The sequence below is a fragment of the Brienomyrus brachyistius genome, chromosome 5 (assembly GCF_023856365.1).
Source record: "Brienomyrus brachyistius isolate T26 chromosome 5, BBRACH_0.4, whole genome shotgun sequence".
In the NCBI taxonomy this organism is placed as follows: Eukaryota; Metazoa; Chordata; class Actinopteri; order Osteoglossiformes; family Mormyridae; genus Brienomyrus; species Brienomyrus brachyistius.
The window spans coordinates 5210647-5230958 of NC_064537.1; the positions used below are offsets into that span (position 1 = coordinate 5210647).

At 47.4% G+C, this 20312-nt stretch overlaps 2 protein-coding genes and 1 pseudogene across 5 annotated transcripts in view; all 3 read left to right on the top strand.

Annotated features, from left to right (window-relative positions):
* The window catches only part of LOC125741651 (CREB-binding protein-like), a 55573-nt gene extending 47210 nt beyond the window's left edge, over nt 1-8363 (top strand). For all 4 annotated transcript variants that reach the window (XM_049012838.1, XM_049012837.1, XM_049012834.1 and 1 more), the window contains 9 exons: nt 1341-1408; nt 1680-1830; nt 2050-2196; nt 2360-2473; nt 2616-2781; nt 3007-3174; nt 4330-4491; nt 4650-4931; nt 5052-8363. In XM_049012838.1, coding sequence (XP_048868795.1) covers nt 1341-1408; nt 1680-1830; nt 2050-2196; nt 2360-2473; nt 2616-2781; nt 3007-3174; nt 4330-4491; nt 4650-4931; nt 5052-7298 — 3505 coding nt within the window. In that variant the 3' untranslated portion in view covers nt 7299-8363. The remainder of the gene's footprint in view (nt 1-1340; nt 1409-1679; nt 1831-2049; nt 2197-2359; nt 2474-2615; nt 2782-3006; nt 3175-4329; nt 4492-4649; nt 4932-5051) is intronic.
* Nucleotides 8364-12445: 4082 nt separating this feature from the next.
* LOC125742252 (CREB-binding protein-like) lies at nt 12446-19868 on the top strand. Its single transcript, XM_049014096.1, has 2 exons — nt 12446-12570; nt 18907-19868. Exon 2 carries the CDS (start codon nt 18944-18946, stop codon nt 19760-19762), a length of 819 nt encoding a protein of 272 aa, XP_048870053.1. The 5' UTR covers nt 12446-12570; nt 18907-18943; the 3' UTR covers nt 19763-19868.
* Nucleotides 12579-18900, top strand: LOC125742253 (uncharacterized; annotated as a pseudogene).
* Nucleotides 19869-20312: the final 444 nt, after the last annotated feature.

A 20312-nucleotide genomic window follows, 5' to 3' on the forward strand; every position in this document is an offset into this window, starting at 1 on the left:
GCTAATGCACGCTAACAGTTGCAGGAAGACATTGCCAGTGTCTGCTAGCACACAGCTAGCAGTTGAGGGGAGAGAGGGCTAATGCACGCTAACAGTTGCAGGAAGACACTGCCAGTGTCTGCTAGCACCCAGCTAGCAGTTGAGGGGAGAGAGGGCTAATGCACGCTAACAGTTGCAGGAAGACACTGCCAGTGTCTGCTAGCACACAGCTAGCAGTTGAGGGGAGAGAGGGCTAATGCACGCTAACAGTTGCAGGAAGACACTGCCAGTGTCTGCTAGCACACAGCTAGCAGTTGAGGGGAGAGAGGGCTAATGCACGCTAACAGTTGCAGGAAGACACTGCCAGTGTCTGCTAGCACCCAGCTAGCAGTTGAGGGGAGAGAGGGCTAATGCACGCTAACAGTTGCAGGAAGACACTGCCAGTGTCTGCTAGCACCCAGCTAGCAGTTGAGGGGAGAGAGGGCTAATGCACGCTAACAGTTGCAGGAAGACACTGCCAGTGTCTGCTAGCACACAGCTAGCAGTTGAGGGGAGAGAGGGCTAATGCACGCTAACAGTTGCAGGAAGACACTGCCAGTGTCTGCTAGCACCCAGCTAGCAGTTGAGGGGAGAGAGGGCTAATGCACGCTAACAGTTGCAGGAAGACACTGCCAGTGTCTGCTAGCACACAGCTAGCAGTTGAGGGGAGAGAGGGCTAATGCACGCTAACAGTTGCAGGAAGACACTGCCAGTGTCTGCTAGCACACAGCTAGCAGTTGAGGGGAGAGAGGGCTAATGCATGCTAACAGTTGCAGGAAGACACTGCCAGTGTCTGCTAGCACCCAGCTAGCAGTTGAGGGGAGAGAGGGCTAATGCACGCTAACAGTTGCAGGAAGACACTGCCAGTGTCTGCTAGCACCCAGCTAGCAGTTGAGGGGAGAGAGGGCTAATGCACGCTAACAGTTGCAGGAAGACACTGCCAGTGTCTGCTAGCACACAGCTAGCAGTTGAGGGGAGAGAGGGCTAATGCACGCTAACAGTTGCAGGAAGACACTGCCAGTGTCTGCTAGCACCCAGCTAGCAGTTGAGGGGAGAGAGGGCTAATGCACGCTAACAGTTGCAGGAAGACACTGCCAGTGTCTGCTAGCACACAGCTAGCAGTTGAGGGGAGAGAGGGCTAATGCACGCTAACAGTTGCAGGAAGACACTGCCAGTGTCTGCTAGCACAAACATAGTAATTGTAGGAAGACAAGGTCAGTGTCCACATGCAGATTCATGTTCCACATGCAGCATAGTTGTTATGTGCTGTTGAGTCTCCCCACTGTTGCCTCTGCTGATTGGCTGCTTGACTGTTTTGACAGTTTCATCTGCGATGACTGTCTGAAGAAGACTGGGAGAACAAGGAAGGAGAACAGGTTTTCTGCCAAAAGTGAGTGTTTGTTTTTTGTATGAGTGTGTTTGGGATTAAGGACTTGCACGGAGAGCCATCCACTCAGAGCCATCCCAGTCTCTAGACATGCCCTCGGACCCTCAAAGGTGTTGGTATTCTGGGTCTTGCTGCCTTCCTTGACGTTTTAGGATGATTTGTGGGTCACTCTGGAAACATGCCTCTTGATCCACTGATACTCGTGGCATTCTGATGTTCGCAATGTGTAACCCGGGGACCTAATCATGGTACTTATCCATACCCCCACCCACAGGGCTGCAGACCACCAAGCTGGGAACATACATAGAAGACCGGGTCAACAAGTACCTGAAGCGGCAGAGCCACCCCGAGGCCGGGGAGGTGTTCGTGCGGGTGGTGGCCAGCTCCGATAAGACAGTGGAGGTCAAACCTGGGATGAAGTCCAGGTAAAAGACTCATCAGCTAACCTGTGTGTTTCACCCGCATTGCCCTCAAAGATGTAAGTGGTACCATCACTGGAATATCTGACTGGAGCCTACATAAAAGTACATTTTTATCCTAAAGTATGTCTTTCCAGGAGTGAACTCTTCTGTGCCTGTGTCTTAGAGTACTTACGGTTATCTCGGGGTAAGTCATCTCTAAAGACCCTCCCGTTACTCTGCCAGGTTTGTGGATATAGGTGAGATGGCAGAAAGCTTCCCATACAGAACCAAAGCACTTTTCGCTTTCGAAGAGATAGATGGAGTGGACGTGTGCTTCTTCGGGATGCATGTGCAGGAGTACGGCTCGGACTGCTCCTTCCCCAACACCAGGTGAGCATCCGGGCTCAGGGCAGCCTAGCTTACCCCCGTAATAAGGAACAGGACTGACTATCAGCAGACCTTGTCCCTTCTAGAACTTGCCTGTCATGTGCTTGATAGTTCAGCTACTCTGCCAGGCTCTTAATACGAATACATCCTCTTCTTCCTTCATCAGACGGGTATACATATCGTACCTGGACAGCATTCACTTCTTCAGGCCCCGGATCCTCCGAACTGCAGTCTACCACGAGATCCTGATTGGTTATCTGGAGTATGTGAAGAAGCTTGGGTAGGTTCGGGCTTCTCAAAGGGCCGTGATGCTAAGTACCAGTAAAATTTCATTGGCTGATTTGTAAATCGTCATTAAATTTGGGTTACAATCCATATGGCGAGATCAGGCGCTGAAGTGTGGCCTGTCCTCACCTGTGCAGGTACGTCACAGCACACATCTGGGCCTGCCCGCCCAGCGAGGGGGACGATTACATCTTCCACTGCCATCCGGCCGACCAGAAGATCCCCAAGCCCAAGCGGCTGCAGGAATGGTACCGGAAGATGCTGGACAAGGCCTTTGCTGAGAGGATCCTACATGACTATAAGGTTGGCTGCCATCACAACAGTATCTCAGTCCAGAGTGTCTCACATCTTTTCCTTTTGTTTGCTTTGTCAATCGGCCTGGCTCTCTTTGATGCTGTGTGGTCACTGTGGGCTGTTATGCATGGGTTAGTCACTGAACATTGTACAGCCTGCTGCAATAGACTAAAAAAATGCATGAGCTCTACTAACTTTGCTCTCTTGTGCTTTGTCCACGTGCACATTCAACAGGACATCTTCAAGCAAGCAACGGAGGACCGGCTGACCAGCGCCAACGAGCTTCCGTACTTCGAGGGCGACTTCTGGCCCAATGTGCTGGAGGAGAGCATCAAGGAGCTGGAACAGGAGGAGGAGGAGCGCAAGAAGGAGGAGAACACGGCAGTCTGCGAGCCGCCAGAGGTTTGTCATAGTGGGGGGGCAAAGGGGAGCCGCATGCAGTCTGAGCCTGTCTAGGCATGTCTGTGAGCAAATGCAAGCCGTGTAACATCTCAGAAAAGACCACCCTTCTATTCAAGCAGCAGTGTTTACAAAACTGCATAAAACACGTCAGAGAATTCGCTGCTCATCCTCTAGGACAGAGGTCTCCAGCTCTGGTCTACTGGCCATTCCGTTTTCTATCCTGTGTGGCTTCCAATGAGCCACACCTGGGGCCTGTACTACCAAGCGGGGTAACTTGTCGGATTTAAGGTAGTCTGGGCAAAATGTAAGTGAACGAATATGAAGACCATTTAAACTGTGCTACCTTAAATAGGATAGGATAGGATAGTACTTTATTGATCCCACAGTGGGGAAATTTGCGTGTTAACGCAGCTCCAGACAGCTAGTAAGAAAAGAGTTTACAAGAGTAAAAGAATATAAAAATACAAGAATAAGAATACAAATAAAAAATAATATGAAAAGATAGAGCACTAGTCCAATATAAGTAAATAATGCCTATCTGCACCCATACACCGTGTGAGATATGGGTAGTGGGTTGTGGAAAGTGCAAGTAGTAATAAATATCAACTCTACAATCTATCTACAATTAACTACTGAGGTAGTGCTGGGTATTATCAATTATGAATTATAAATCCGACAGGTTACCCCGATTACCCAGTATCCCCGCTTCGTAGTACAGGTCACTGCTCTCGAGCAAATCCCAGGTAGGGTAGTAATAGTAAACATACACTGGATAGCAGCTAGCTCTCCAGGACCGGAGTTAGAGACTCCTGCTCTAGAAAAATAACCTGTCAAAAGCTCCCCAGTGATTTCAGTTTTTATATGAGGTAGGTGTGGATTCCTCAGGAATAGTTAACATGCATATTATTTTCCTGGGACAGCTCTTGCTGTAGTCCTCCCAAGGGTTCAGCGAGCTCCCTACATTGTTTCCCATATTATCTGTGTCTTATTTCAATGCAGTGTAGGACGTCTCCTCTAAATGCCCCCCCCTTCCACTATCTCGTAGCGAAGAGTGAGTTTCGGCCGCAGTCACTGCCGTGAGGTACAACTCTGAGGCTTGAGCCTGGTTACTTGCCCTTGCTGCTGGTCACAGGTGCCTGTGCTCGCTCTTCCCAGGGGACGCCCGGCGACAGCAAGAACGCCAAGAAGAAGAACAGTAAGAAGACCAACAAGAACAAAAGCAGTGTAAGCCGGGCCAACAAGAAGAAGGCCGGCATGCCCAACGTAGCCAACGACCTGTCCCAGAAGCTCTACGCCACCATGGAGAAGCACAAGGAGGTGGGTCACGGTCCCTGTCACACAACGGAGATTTTCTCCAGTAATCTGCGGATGTTTAACTGGTTCCATTCGTAAGTGGAATGCTGTGGGAATCACCAGGGTTTGACCGTAAGCCTGCATTCCTCCTGTTACCTGGGGTCACTCTTGGCCCATTCCAGGTGTTCTTCGTGATTCACCTGCATTCGGGGCCCATGGTGAACACCCTGCCGCCCATCATGGACCCGGACCCGCTGCTGACCTGCGACCTGATGGACGGGCGCGACGCCTTCCTGACGCTGGCGCGCGATAAGCACTGGGAGTTCTCCTCGCTGCGGCGCTGCAAGTGGAGCACCATGTGCATGCTGGTGGAGCTGCACCACCAGGGCCAGGACCGCTTCGTCTACACCTGCAACGAGTGCAAGCACCACGTGGAGACGCGCTTCCACTGCACCGTCTGCGAGGTACACCCCGCCTGCCTTGTTGGGGTGTCATATTTTCCCGACAATCCCATCTGTTTTAAAGACACAGGAAGCCTGGCCTTGCTTTCTTCTGTTGACATTCTGTCCTGTTTCTCCCTCCAGGATTTCGACCTGTGTATCAACTGCTACAACACTAAGGGCCACGAGCACCAGATGGTCAAGTGGGGCCTGGGCCTGGACGACGACAGCAACGGCCATGGAGGCGAGGCGTCCAAGAGCCCGCAGGAGAGCCGCCGCCTCAGCATCCAGCGCTGCATCCAGTCGCTGGTGCACGCCTGCCAGTGCCGCAACGCCAACTGCTCGCTGCCTTCCTGCCAGAAGATGAAGCGCGTGGTGCAGCACACCAAGGGCTGCAAGCGCAAGACCAACGGCGGCTGCCCCGTGTGCAAGCAGCTGATCGCGCTCTGCTGCTACCACGCCAAGCACTGTCAGGAGAACAAGTGTCCCGTGCCCTTCTGCCTCAACATCAAGCACAAGCTGCGCCAGCAGCAGCTGCAGCACCGTTTGCAGCAGGCGCAGATGATGCGCCGACGCATGGCCACCATGCAGGGCCGTGGCGCCCCCCAGAGCTTGCCCTCCCCGCCTACCTCAGCGGCCACACCCGGCACACCCACCTCCCACCAGCAGCCTGGCACACCACAGACCCCGCAGCCTCTGCCTCCGCCTCCATCTCAGCCAACCACACCCAGTGGCGGCATCCTCTCTCCCGCCTTCCAGGCCAGCCCACGAGCCGGCCAGCCCCCGGCCCCCGCCTCTCAGGGCAAGCCACAGGGCCCGCAGGCTTCACCCCTGCACCAGCAGCAGTCACCCCTGCCCCAGCAGCCCCAGGCACAACAACCCCAGCCTGCCCAGCAGCAGCAACCGCAGCAGCAGCAGCAGCCACCACCAGCTGCGGTGAAGATGGCGCGGCACATCGAGCGTGTCGCCCAGGCGCAGCAGCAGAACCAACATCTCGGCTACCGGGTCAATATGAATGGCTTGCACCAGCAGCGCCCGCCGGGGCCTTTGCCGGGCACCATGCAGCTAGTTGGCCCCCGTGGTCCCCCGGTCATGCAAGCCGTGCCACCTGGCCAGTGGCCCGGAGGCCCTCAAGGGCCCATGCAGGCCACACTGTCCCCACAACAACAACAGCAGCAGCAGCAGGTCCCTCCCCAGCAGCAACTTCCTCCCCAGGGTCCCCAGGCAGCCATGCCCATGCAGAGGCCCCTGATGCCCCAGCAACCACCCCGCATGCCTGGCACTGCTCCGCCACCGCAGGGCCCTTCACAGCAGACCCCCCAGCAAGGGGGCCCCATCGCTGCTGCCGCTTTGCAGGACCTCCTGCGCACACTCAAATCACCCAGCTCGCCGCAACAGCAGCAGCAGGTCCTCCGCATCCTCAAGTCCAACCCGCAGCTCATGGCCGCCTTCATAAAGCAGCGGACTGCTAAGTACCAGGCCAGCCAGCCGCCGCAACAACAGCAGCAGCAGCAGGTGCAACAGCAGCAGGCCCCACCACCGCAGCAGGCCCCGCAGGGCATGCACACAGGCCAGTCCAACCTTGCAGGCCTGGCCCCCGTGCCTGGTGGGGCGGTGCAGCGGCCCGGCATGCCCCCCCAGCCACCCCAGCAGGGCATGGGAGCTCTGGTGTCACAGGGGCAACTAATGAACCCCGGACACAACCCCAGCCCACAGCTCCAGGAGCTGTATCGCCGGCAGCTTATACAGCGACAGCAGCAGCAACAGCAACAGCAGCAGCTGCAGGGCTCCATGGCCCAGTCCCACGGCCAGTTCCCCCAGTCCCAAGCCTCCACTGCAAGCTACTCCCAGCTCCGCATGCAACAGCAGCAACAGCAGCAGCAGCAGCTGGCCATGCAGGGTCAGCTGTCTTCCAAGCCGCAGATGGGCATGGATGGCTCGCAGAATCTCCTGCACCCGCGCCTGCTCCAACAGCAGCAGCAGCAGCACCCGCAGCAGCAGGCCATGCTGAAGTCGCAGATGGGCTCGCCCGCTCAGCCCGGTCCCATGAGTCCTCAGGCACACATGCTCCCCGGCCAAGTGCGGTCACCCGCCCCTGTGCAGTCACCCTGCCCGCCATCGCAGCAGCAGCCCCCTCCGCATTCCAGCCCCTCGCCCCGGATACAGCCGCAGCCCTCCCCGCAGCACGTACCCACCCACACGGGCTCGCCCCACCCCGGCCTGGCTGCCCCCATGGCCGGCCCTTTGGATCAGGGGCACCTAGGCACGCCGGAGCAGAGCGCCATGCTCCCGCAGCTGAACACGCCCAGCCGCGGAGGACTTCCCGGGGACTTGGCCATGGTGGGGGACCCATCGGGGGACACGCTGGAGAAGTTTGTGGAGAGTTTGTAGCATTTATGGGGGTAGATTAAAAGAAAAATGCTTTCCCTCTCCTTTCCAGCTTTTCTCCCCTCAAAGAACTTTTGTACTGACATGTAAAAAGTTTAAAGGAATTTAAAAAATAAAGTCAACAATGCTAGGGAATGTCTCCTAATGTGAGAGACGCCCGTTTCTTCCTACAAGTCAAGGGATTTGAAAATTGCTGTTAAAGAAAAAAGGAAAATCACAAAGGATATATTTTTGGTTTGGACCAGTTTTGGTCTGTTTGTTTTTGTTTTGTTTTGGTATGAATTCATGACTTTTTTTAAAAGAATTTATGGAACTATTTCATTATATTATTCATACATTTTATTTTGTACCTTTGCGAACTTTAAAACATGTTTTGTGTTGAAAGACTGTAAAATAATTTTGCCTGGGAAGCAGGCCAGCTTCTCTCTATAATCTCTCTCCTCATTCCTTACAAATGGATTCTTAATGATGTACCGATTTTCAAAAGGATATACTTTTGAGAAGAATTCCTTTTCCCTTTGTTAATTGTAAAGTCTGTGCAAATAAAAGTATTCATTTGTATAGATAGGGCCTAGAATATTGCACGCACGCACACACACACACACACACACACATGCACACACACACAACCAAAATACCAGGTCCCGCAAACACACACACACAAACACATGCATACACACCAATGTAAACACTCAAGTCCATGTGAACATCTCACTGGCCTGGAACCGGAATTTGTCTTGCAGATGTAGAAAATTGTTGCTTTGTTTCTCCTTTGAGATCTTTGAAATTAGTCCTATAAATATAGTTATATAAAAACAATTTAATTCCTATACTGCCCTGAACGGATCAGTTTGACTGCTGATTTGAACAGAGAAAGAGTTCTGTCTATCCTCCTCCCCCAAACACGAAACTTGAATCGAGGGTGATCTTTTTCTCTTGTGTAAAATCATGCAAGTTATTACGAAATGCTATAAATATAAGGGAAAAAAATCACTGTATAAACATAAAACAGCTCATTTCTTACTTATATACCATATTGTTAAATAAACTGTGTGCAACAGGCTGAAACTCCTGGCTGAGTGTGTTTCTGGTGGGGACGTGAAGACAAATAGTATCTTTTGGTTAAAAGTAGGGACTGGGGTACTTAACAATATTTCTCTGAATCGTTTGGTAGAAATAAAAGTGCAATTTTACGTTCTGAGACTTGGAATGAAAGGTGGGAAGGGGATGGTTATACGGAGCAGGCTAATGACTCGCGTTAAAGGAGAACATTTTCCCTGGTGCAAGAAATAAAAGGTCAAGACTGTGGAAACACTTTTGCTCAGAAGGGTATCGGCTCTAGAACCAGCGACTACCATTTACCATTAGCAGCCCATGACTGAAAGCTTACAGTTGATAGTTAACTATGAGAATAGGAGCGGCTTATCCAGATGTGCATTTGCGTAGCTTAGTAAACGTGTGATAGTGAAACAGGCATGTCGGATTTCTAACCTTTGATTAGATAATCGTGACCTCCCTGGGTACCATGCTGCTGTCCGGACTAGTTACCTAATGTCAGTGCGGCTATTCTGTGTATTTTAAATTAACACGGCACTGAAAAGTGATGAGGGGCAGCATGGTGGTGCAGTGGTTAGCACTCACACCTCTGGGACCCGGGTTCGAGTCTCCGCCTGGATTACATGTGTGTGGAGTTTGCATGTTCTCCCCATGTCCTCGTGGGGTTTCCTCTGGGTACTCCGGTTTCCCCCCACAGTCCAAAAACATGCTGAGGCTAATTGGAGTTGCTAAATTGCCCGTAGGAGTAAATGTGTGAGTGAATGGTGTGTGTGGTGTGTGACTGTGCCCTGCAATGGGTTGGCCCCTCATCCTGGGTTGTTCCCTGCCTCATGCCCATTGCTTCCGGGATAGGCTCCAGCCCCCCCCCCCCCCCCCACGACCCAGTAGGATAAGTGGTTTGGAAAATGGATAGATGGATGAAAAGTGATGGATGGATGGTATACAAGCACATCGTAAACTAATGGCATGCCATAGCCACAATTTAAACACAATTAAGATAGGGAAAAGACTGTAGTCATATAAGAAATGTGAATATATTTCAATGTGAGTAGTTTCTACATGTCAAAGTTGTGTAAACGGCACTTTTTGAAAACAATGTCATACATGAACATAGTTTAATGCAATCCTAGATCTTAGACGTTTAAAACTGAAATAAGAAGATTCACATCGTTTCCAAAGCATATCTGGGAATAAAGTCTTCGTACCGTCAGGCCCTGTCCAAATAAATGTGTTAAATACACCTAGTGGGCGCCGACAAAGAAATGAACACGACTTCAGACGGCCCTGAGTTCTGAAGATACCCGGCGCTCTCCGCAGTCTTGCTGTTTTAATAGTCATTCTGCCATCTGGTGGTAGGTAGCGGCAATACGCCGAGATGTGAGGCGCACAGCGACGGCTCATTTGATTGTCGCCCTTCTTGAAACAGGCGCCTAAACTACTGATTAGAGTTAACATCTATCCGTTAGGGTAGCATTTAGGCGTGCGGGTAAATAATCGGCTGTCCCGCTTTGCTCTGTTATTAAAGTATCAAAGTTTTACTTTGTGTTTTACATACACAATTATACTCGGTACAACGTGCAGTGAAATGCATGGTTTGCTTTGCCCCAAACTGAACGGAGGGCGCAAGTTTAAGCGGCAAGACATAAAGTATTAACATTTAACATCAGTAATCAATAAATGTCCATGGTGTGCAAAATTGGCAGTAAGTGGAGGAAGTGCAAAGACTCCAAAACTAACTACATATTTACATATTCAGTTGTACACCTGTGGGCTGAGTCGGCTGTTCAGAATATTGGTTGGTCCTAAGCACTGTCCTCACGGAGGATCTGAATTACCGTTCTTGCAGTAATACTTAGTTCTTGTATCGTTTACAGAGATTCTTCATGAGTTTGTTCCTCTGGTTGTATATTCTGTTAAAACATAATTTCCTTTGTTATATGCCATGAAACACACATTGGGTTTGCATCCCATCCTGGGTTGTTCCCTGCCTTGTGCCCACAGCCTCTGCAATAGGCTCCAGACCCCCGCAAACCTGAATAGGTTAAGCAGCTACAGAAAATGGATGGATGAATAAATGTATTGATGAATATATCATGTAAGTGTTGAGTGTGCATAGCAATTATCAGTTTGTTTAAGTTTTTATTTTGTGTATGTTGAGCGGGTTATTAGCATTATTCAGTTTTAATAAATTAGTAATGAACAGACAAGGGCAAAAATGCATTCCAGGTAACAGTTTTGCAAGTATTTAATCAGAACCATTTTTTCCTCATGTTGTGTGACTTTGGGCGATTACCTGAGATGAAATTACACTTGTTTGAAAACATTTTCCAAAGAGGAGAAAAGTGAGTTCTTTCATTACCTGGCAAACTTTTATTCATTTTTCTATTCTCTACCGCCAATGTAACACAGGTGGATGCCTGAAGCTGATACACTTTCTTCTCATATAAGCCGAAGACCATCGCGCTGCTACGTTACTATGCCTCACAACCACTGAATGGAAGATGGTCAGTGCTGAACATGTATAGCTGTGGAGCAGCAGCAGGCCTTGCTGGAGTGGAAATGCAAGCAGCATTGTCTATATTACCACTCTGTGTCTACTTTAACACTCTGTGTTCTTGGATCCACCAAATATTTAAACAAGAGAAGAGGGTTTTGTTGTAGTACGTTAACACTACACTACATGGCCTACACTCCATACATGATATTATATCAAGCTAATCCCAGACTCCAGACCTAGGTCTCTTGATGCCTCTCCCCTCTGTTATTCCCGATTACTACCTAAATCTAGCGGCCTAAACTTCTATCTAAATATATAGGCTACCAGTAGGGCAAGTCAAATAGTCTTTTAATGATATTAGGCTTAATCATCATAACTTGATTTCCCCTAGTAAAAATATCATTTTAACTAGTAAAAATTAAATTTTTGTTAGAATATGAATGACAGATCTCTACATTGTAGTTAAAGTTTGACTAGTATATATACTAATTACATTTTTTTTCTATTAAAAACCTAATTATGGATTTGTTGATCTGGATTTTATACAAAATTAGTAGATGTACATATCGACGATATTACTTTTTACTAGTAAAAATGGAATTTTGGATAGTTCCTGTATCGATATGAGAGGTAAAAGTTTAATGGAAGTCAATGGTAATACATTACATGTAAAAACATCCATCCATTTTCCAAACCGCTTATCCTACTGGGTCGCGGGGGGTCCGGAGCCTATCCCGGAATCAATGGGCACGAGGCAGGGAACAACCCAGGATGAGGGGCCAGCCCATCACAGGACACATTCACACACCAGTCACTCACGCATGCATACCTACGGGCAATTTAGCAACTCCAATTAGCCTCAGCATGTTTTTGGACTGTGGTGGGAAACCAGAGTACCTGGCATGGGGAGTACATGCAAACTCCACACACATGACCCAGGCGGAGACTCGAACCCGGGTCCCAGAGGTATGAGGCAACAGTGCTAACCACTGCACCACCATGCCACCCGACATGTAAAAACAGAGTTATTGAAATCTGAAATGCATATTATTACTAGTAAAATTTAAGTAATGCTCAGTGGGTCTTCACCTATTGAAAGACAATTTGGTTGCCGTATTCTTGCACCTATCTATTTAGAATTTGGTGATCAGTAGTCATTTCTGACACACCACAGCACACTGCACAACAACAAAATGTGCCCTCTCACAATGTGACATAGCAGGGGGCAGCTAATTCAGCACCCGGGGAGCAGCGCTTGGGGGCGGTACCTCGCACAGGGTACCTCAGTGGTGCCTTGCTGGTCGGGGATTCGAACCTGCAATCTTTCAATTACTATTCTTCCTGACCTATTAAGCCACCACTGCATTGGTAAAAAAAAAATAACATAGCTATTTTTGTGTAATCATATTAAGAATGTAAATATATGTGTGTAACGTAACTTCACAGTGTATATTTCTAACTAAATCGAACAAAACCTTGATACCACACCTACTGCACTACTAACCTGATTAGCTAATGCTGTTTTATTCCAAATGCTGATAAACAAAACTACTCGCGCAAACGAACAACGCCGCTAACAACCAAGCAGACACTTCCGCCTGCTGTTCTCGCTTCTTGGTCACGTGACTGACGTGACTCCACCCGCCTGGAAGCCGAAAGTCACCAGCAGCTTGGAGACTGACGGATCGTTTTAGGTGCTGAAATCGCCGTATCTACGAAAAAGTGAGTATTTCTGTGGTAACTGAGAAACATGTTCAAACGTACATTTACGTTTCTGTTCCGTATATTTATATCAGTTACTTTTAAACCGTGCTGTAGATTAGGTTAAAAAGAAGTGTGAATACGTTAAAAGACTTTTTTTTCATTTTAACTTGTCTCGCTAATCACGATAAAATAGCTAGCTAGCTATTCAAATTTGCGTTTTATTATAGGTGTCATATAAATTTTACCAATCAGGGTTTTGTTGTTCTGTACAGCTAGTTTCTTACTGTTACTTTCATTTTCGCCCAGGTCAATGCGGAAGGTAGCTACTAAACTGCCCATGAAATAAAAATGAACAAAAATCTTCTTCTGCATTACATTTCTATCTCAAATAGATATTCTCTTGCATTTTAAAATGTCCATTGTGCTCTCCGAAATGTTTAATCGCAATTCATATAAGCCGTTTGACTGTGGAAGCCCATTTCCGTCGAAGTGACGGAAAAAAGATCCCACAGGTCGAACTCGAAATAATAACTTAGTATCTCAAGATAAGAAGAAACTTTCTCATTATAATAACTAACGGTATTTTTTTTTTCATCACATCGTATTTCATCACATTGGTGATGTCCGATTTATGAACGAATCGTTCTTTTGAATAGTTTTTCTAATCTAAAAGAATCTAACTTTTTGTACCTTCCTGCATTGAACAGGTACACGTATTGGAATTCTAAAAATCTAAAAAATATTTGTCAAATTAAGATATAAAAGACACACAACGACCTTTTTAAATTCACTTATACAGTCGAACCTCGTTACTACGTACCCCGGATACAACGTTTTCACCTTCTCAACGTACAGGTTTCTAATTCCCGTTTTAGCCTATGTGTTATTCCAATAGCAGCCATTGCTTACAGCGCACACCCTTACAGCGTAAACTTCGATACAACATCCAAATTTCTAGAGAAAATACGAAAACTAACCATCGTTACAACGTACAGCGCCCTCCCAGCCCACCACAACTTGTGTCGCTACATCTACCTGATCTAATAGTAATGGCTTGTTAAGTGTTGTGTGCGTATTCTTTATTTATTAAACCTTGTGAAATACCGGTCATGTCGGTAATTGTGAATTCAGAATAATAATGGAAGTAAAGGATTTTATGATTTAATTTGACCAATATTTCATTAATATTTTCAGGCCAAAGGCCAATTTGGATATGAATGTTTATTTTAAAAATCCATTTTGACCAGCCGTTGTGTATTTTCGTTGCCGTTTATCGCCGGCCGGCACTAAGTAATCGTAAGTAATTTAAGGAAAATTTCAAGAATCCAAATGAGCTTTGTTGAATTATTTAACAAGTAATAATGTGTTCGTTTGTTTTGTAGTCAATTTAAGGGTCTGTTCTATTAAAGTTTTATCATTTACATGGATATTTCGTGAGTTGTTTCATCCATCTTGCATTAAGTGGTTACAATGTTCTATGTTTATAACGTACATGTTTTTGATATCCCCTCTTGTACGTAGTAACGAGGTTCGACTGTATTTGCTGTTCTTAGACTTTCCTTAGGCAAGTTGCCTTCAGTGCCCCTCCGAATGACGTAATCCTTTGTGTTTGTGTTCATACACGACTGCATAGGTACGTGGCTATGGCTCACTAACTTCTGGCTCCGGCAATCCACGAGTTAGCGAGTCTCCTGCTTTTAGTTTTATTTTAATTCTTATTACTCTCTGAGTAGTTCTGCATTTTGGCAAGCTCGCGAGACCCATAACTCGCGACGTGACCGGTTCTGATTGTGCCGAAACTCTACTCGAGAGTTACGAGATCCGAGGTGGGCTTTCCGATCTTCGCGAATAACGACCAAAATAACGAACGAAGTCATTAAAGAACGATTGAAGTAGAACTTCGTACTTCGTTGGCTCCTCCCCAGCCTCCGCGTAAGGGGTTCATCACCACCCACAAAAGCAACGTGGATCCTGGATGACGCTGTCTCAAACGCTGTCTGCCATTGCTGGTCGTGAGGGGTAATTCCCCTTCTGAATTTAAAAGACGTGACTGAACACATAGTTTGATTGGTTAGCTCTGTTCTGTAGCTTAACAGAGTTGTTCAGAATTTCTTAATTGGATTTTGAATTGACCACACCCTGTAAGAATCCTGAATTGCAGAAGAATTTAATTCATTTCAATTCAATGCAATCATACAGCATATGAATGTCATTAAATGTAGCAAAACATAAATAATGACATAACACTTTTACCTCCAACCTGGTAGATGTGTATTTTGACCTTATATATGTACTAGTGAGTGAACTTTATATTTGTATGATTGTAAAATAATCGTGTAATTGTTTTAGCCTGTTCTAACAAAATGTATTTGGATTATATCAGCCTCCTAAGTCCTTTTCCATAGGCATGTATTTAATAATTTTGCATTATTTAACTGTTTATGCGTAGGGTTCTGATAGGCTTACTTTTATAAATATATAAAGTGCTCTTTCACCATGGTACACAAAATGACAGTTAAATTATTTATTCTATAGGCGACAAATGTGGCATTCATTATGAACGACAGTGACGTGTACAGACTTTTCAGGCAGGTGCTCGAACAGGGGGGCATGGCCGAAGGGTACGTTTCGCTGCTGTAAATATCCGTAATCATGGGCTGGGGGGTGGGATTCAGTGTATGATGATGCTGTTTATGTTAATATTTCAATATGAATTACCCAGCATGTTAAGCTCTGTTGTTAAAGCTGCACTTACACTATGTATATGCATTTATGTGAAATCATTTCCGTTTTAATTCTACTTCCTTGTATTCAAAGTTGAGTTGCAATTCTGCACCGTGTTTTCAACCAATTTATGAATTGAATTAGATTTTCAAGGTCATTCTCAAGTCAGTTTTGAATAGTGCGCAACCCCATTATGTACTTGAATGGCATGCAGGGGTTACAATAACAAGCCCATTTGCGCTAATTTATAGTTAACATTGTAGTTTATAATTATATAGTTTCATAGTTTCGTTTTGTGCAGGTGTTGCTAGTGTTCCCGGAAGGAGGTGTTTCATTTTTCAGGGCACCCTGGATATTATCCAGAGGAGTCGCAGCGCACAACTTGGGGGCAACTCCAGTCTGTACTGGGAACTGAGAAAGATGGCTGTGAGGGCTCTTAGGGCAGATAAGGAGGCGTCTGTTAGATGAATCTGTGAGCAGGTGAGTCACATCTGTGGTCTAGTGATCCACGTCTTGTTTACAGAGGAATCAAAGCATTACGCAATGTGTTCCTCAGATTTGCAGTCAGGACGGGTGACAGAACAGTCCTTATGGATGACACTGCAATTGTGGCCCACTGGGCCGACTACTTTGAGCAGTTGTATAAAGCTGACCCTCCAGCTAGGATGTTGGACATCTCTGAGTCCACGGTTCTCGAGGCTGATCTTCCAGTCTGACTGATATTGCACGGGGGTAGGAATGGCCACTGGGATCTGTGGTATCCGGGGTGAACTTCTCCAGGCTGGTGGTATCTGGAAAAGGAAGGGCGATCGCCTGGATTGCGGCAACTACAGGGGGAGATCATTGCTTTCAGTGCTGGGTAAGGTCCTTGATAGGGTCATCCTTAACGGTATCCATGATAACTTGCTCGCCTGTCAGTGACCAGAGCTGTCTGGTTTTACGCCTAAGAAGTCTAACATCGACCGTATCCTGGCACTGAGGGTTCTCATCGAGTGCAAGCGTGAATATTGGCAAAGGTTCTCTGCAGCTTTTGTTGTTTTTCGTGAAGCGTTTGACTCAGTTGATTCAGTTGTACTGTGGGACATCCTGAGACGTCACGGTATCCCACCCAAAGTTGCTGGAGATCATGGCCGGCCTGTACACTGGTACTGCGAGTGCTGTGCAGAGTGGAGGGAGAACCTCTACGTACTTCCCAGTTGATCCTGGGGTTTGCCAGGATTGTGTCCTTGCTCCTACTCTGTTCATTGCTTGTATGGACTGGGTGTTGAGCAGGGTAATGGGGTCCAGTAGCTGTGGGGCGTCTGTTGGTGAAGAAAGATTTACTGACATTGACTTTGCCAACAATGCTGTGGTCTTAGTGGAGTCAATGGAGGCTCTGATTGGGGCTCTTGAGCGATTGAGTGAGGAGTCTGAGTGTGTGGGATTGCTGTGTTGCTGTGCAACCATCAGTAGTGTGTCTGTCTGCGGGTAGAATATCGACCTTGTCAAGAGATGCACTTTCCTCGGAAGCGACATTCATGTTTCTTTGTGTCGAATGAGCAGTTCCTAGAGGAGTCTCTAATGAGGCACATTACCTGCATTGTGCGGGAGTGTCAGTTACAGCACTACGGCCACGTACCGCATTTCCCTGAGGATGATCTGGCTTGCAGGATCCTCATTGCAGAGGACCCAAACGGCTGGATTAGGCCTCAGGTGTGTGGGACTGGACTGTGCGTCTAAGTACAATATAACAAACTACTTACCGTTACGAACCTTTCTGGAAAGCCACCCCCGGTTAGTAAATGTGCTGATCCCAATAGTCTCTGCGACCACTGTTAGTCGTAGGCCTATTCTGTATGTTGTATTAGGCTCCGGATCCCCCATGACCGCGAATAGGAAAAGCAGTTGAAGGAAGATGGATGGATGGATAGATGGATGGATGAAACTTTCGTGCTGGCTTTATCCTTTAATGAAAGCATTTTAGATTATATGTTTATATGTATGTATATATTAACATGCAATTTCAGTAAAAGTAATTGAACAAAGTGCAGCAGCATCTTGTGTCTGACCCCAACCGATACTCTGAATGGAACGTTTGATTCATTTGAACGAACTGTTCGATAGAATTGGTTCTGTAAATTGAACTGCAATATCAACACCACTCTCTGGCCCTTTCTGGTTGGGTTGACGAATGTGTAGAGAACAAAGAAATATGTGCTTTATAGCTACAGATTCCATTTGCGTAAGATTATGTATTTGCCTTAGGGAATGTAATTTGTGTTTTAAATACTACATCTTGTTACCACTTCCCATGAATTGAAAATATCAGTAATTGTCACTAGTTGCACTAAATGTGAATTAGGTGTGAAACATCTGCATGTATGGGTCCACCTATAAAAATAGCCTATAGTTATTAGAATGTGATATTGCATCATGGCGTTCTTGCTAGTCACTATATATATATTGGGGCAGCGTGTGGCTCTGTGGGCTAAGCCTGTGTGCCTGTAATCGGAAGGTCACAGGTTCAAACCCAGCCTCAGCCTGTGGGTCCTTGAGTAAGACCCTTAACCCCCAGCTCCTTGGGTGCCGCTACGGGTGGCAGCCCTTCGCAGACAACTTGAGCAAGTTGTGGGAGGTGTAAAGACAATTTCCCTACAGGGATCAATAAAGTATCAATTATTATTATTATTATTATATAAATTGAAGGATTGGAAAGGAATGAGTTTTCATGGACCACGAAGATTATTCGTACTTATTTGCACTATACATAATGTCTTTGCATTAACATTGTGATTAGGGCGCCTCAAATACAACAACAACAACAAATTTATTTTTGTATAGGGCATTATCACAACATTACACTGTCTCAAAGCGCTTTACAGCATCCGCACCCAAAGCCCCCAGTGAGTAAGCCGTAGGTGACAGTGGCAAGGAAAAACTCCTTAGAAGGAAGAAATCTTGGGAGGGACCAGACTCAAAGAGGGAGCCCATCCTCCAGGGGGCGGCAGGGAGAGTCAAATAGGAGAGCTGGTTAAGTGCCAAGTCACACTGTCCAAATCATAAGATTTGAGACACAACCGGGGAGCAGGGAGGTGATGACAAGCCGGTGCCAATGCTCCTTCCAATTGCCAGGCAACCAGAAGTAAGGCAGCGGGTCATACATGGAAGATGACACAGGCAGAAGTCAGTCAAATCAAAGTTTATTTATCAAATGTACAACAGTATAGCATACAGCGGTAGATGCAGACAATGAAATGAATGCATCCGTATTACTCAAACATGTAGGTTGCATAAATAAATGGCTGTGTCCCTGCGACTTGTTCATCCTTCATTGTTTTAGAGTGGTAGTGTAGTTTCACATGAAATTACGTATGAAGTTAAACCAACTACCTTTTGATGTCCCCCATGCTTATTTAGCATAAAGGTTACAGTTCCTGTTGTGCGGTGGGAAAGTGACACATAAAAGTTCCCAGTTGAACTACCATTTATCTACAGTAACTATCTGACTGGGAATTACAATCAGACTGGGTTCCTACAGTGGGAATGCAACAAAAGTTCCTGGTTCCTGAAAAAAGTCCCTGTGCTGCAAAATGGCCTATGGATCATCCAGTGCTGTGGTAATGTTGCCTAGTGCTATGTCACTTGTTTCAGGTTGTCGTGCTTTGTGAGCAAGAAGACTTCTCTATCCATGGCCAGCAGCAGCCAGGAGGCTGAGGCTCCTGAGATCCCACAGGAGAGCCGCCGCCTCAGCATCCAGCGCTGCATCCAGTCGCTGGTGCATGCCTGCCAGTGCTGCAACGCCAACTGCTCGCTGCCTTCCTGCCAGAAGATGAAGCGCGTGGTGCAGCACACCAAGGGCTGCAAGCGCAAGACCAACGGCGGCTGCCCCATATGCAAGCAGCTGATTGCGCTCTGCTGCTACCACACCAAGCACTGTCAGGAGAACAAGTGTCCCGTGCCCTTCTGCCTCAACATCAAGCACAAGCTGTGCCAGCAGCAGCTGCAACACCGGTTGCAGCAGGCGCAGATGATGCGCCGACGCATGGCCACCATGCAGGGCCGTGGCGCCCCCCAGAGCTCACCGCAGGGCCCTTCACAGCAGACACCCCAGCAAGGGGGCCCCATCGCTGCTGCCGCTTTGCAGAACCTCCTGCGCATACTCAGGTCACCCAGCTCGCCGCAAAAGCAGCAGCAGGTCCTCTGCATCCTCAAGTCCAACCCGAAGCTCATGACCGCCTTCATAAAGCAGCGGGCTGCCAGGTACCAGGCCAACCAGCCGCCGCAGCAACAGCAGCAGGTGCAACAGCAGCAGGCCCCGCAGGGCTTGCACACAGGCCAGTCCAACCTTGCAGGCCTGGCCCCTGTGCCTGGTGGAGCGGTGCAACGGCCTGGCATGCCCCCCCAGCCACCCCAGCAGCAGCTGCAGCACCGGTTCCAGCAGGCGCAGATGATGCGCCGACGCATGGCCACCATGCAGGGCCAAAGACGAAACTTAAAACAAGGATAATGTCTTTTGTAAAATCATGCAAGTTATTATGAAAAATAATTATTAAATAGCTAATTTCTTACTCATATTCCATATTGTCAAATAAACTGTGTGTAACAGGCAGAAACTCCTGGCTGAGTCTGTTTCTGGTGGGGACGTGAAGACGAATAGTATCTTTTGGTTAAAAGTAGGGGCTGGGGTACTTAATATTTCTCTGAATCAATTGGTAGAAATAAAAGTGCAATTTTAGGCTCTGTGACTTTGAATGAATGAATGGTGGGAAGTGGGGTGGTTATACAGAGCAGGCTAATGACACACGTTAAAGGAGAACATTTTCCCCTGTGCAAGAGATAAAAGCTCAAGACTGCGGAAACACTTTTGCTCATTAGTGCATCAGGTCTAGAACCAGCAACTACCATTTACCATTAGCAGCCCATGACTGAATGAGCTTACAGTTGATAGTAAACAGGAACGGTTTGGCTTGGTAAACACGTGACAGTGAAACAGGCATGTCGGATTTCTAACCTTTGATGAGACGGATAAACGTGACCCTCCCCAGGTACCGTGCTGC

What these genes read in the sequence shown, in the direction of transcription:
- LOC125742252 (XM_049014096.1), top strand. Translation starts at nt 18,944, where the DNA reads ATGGCCAGCAGCAGCCAGGAGGCTGAGGCTCCTGAGATCCCACAGGAG.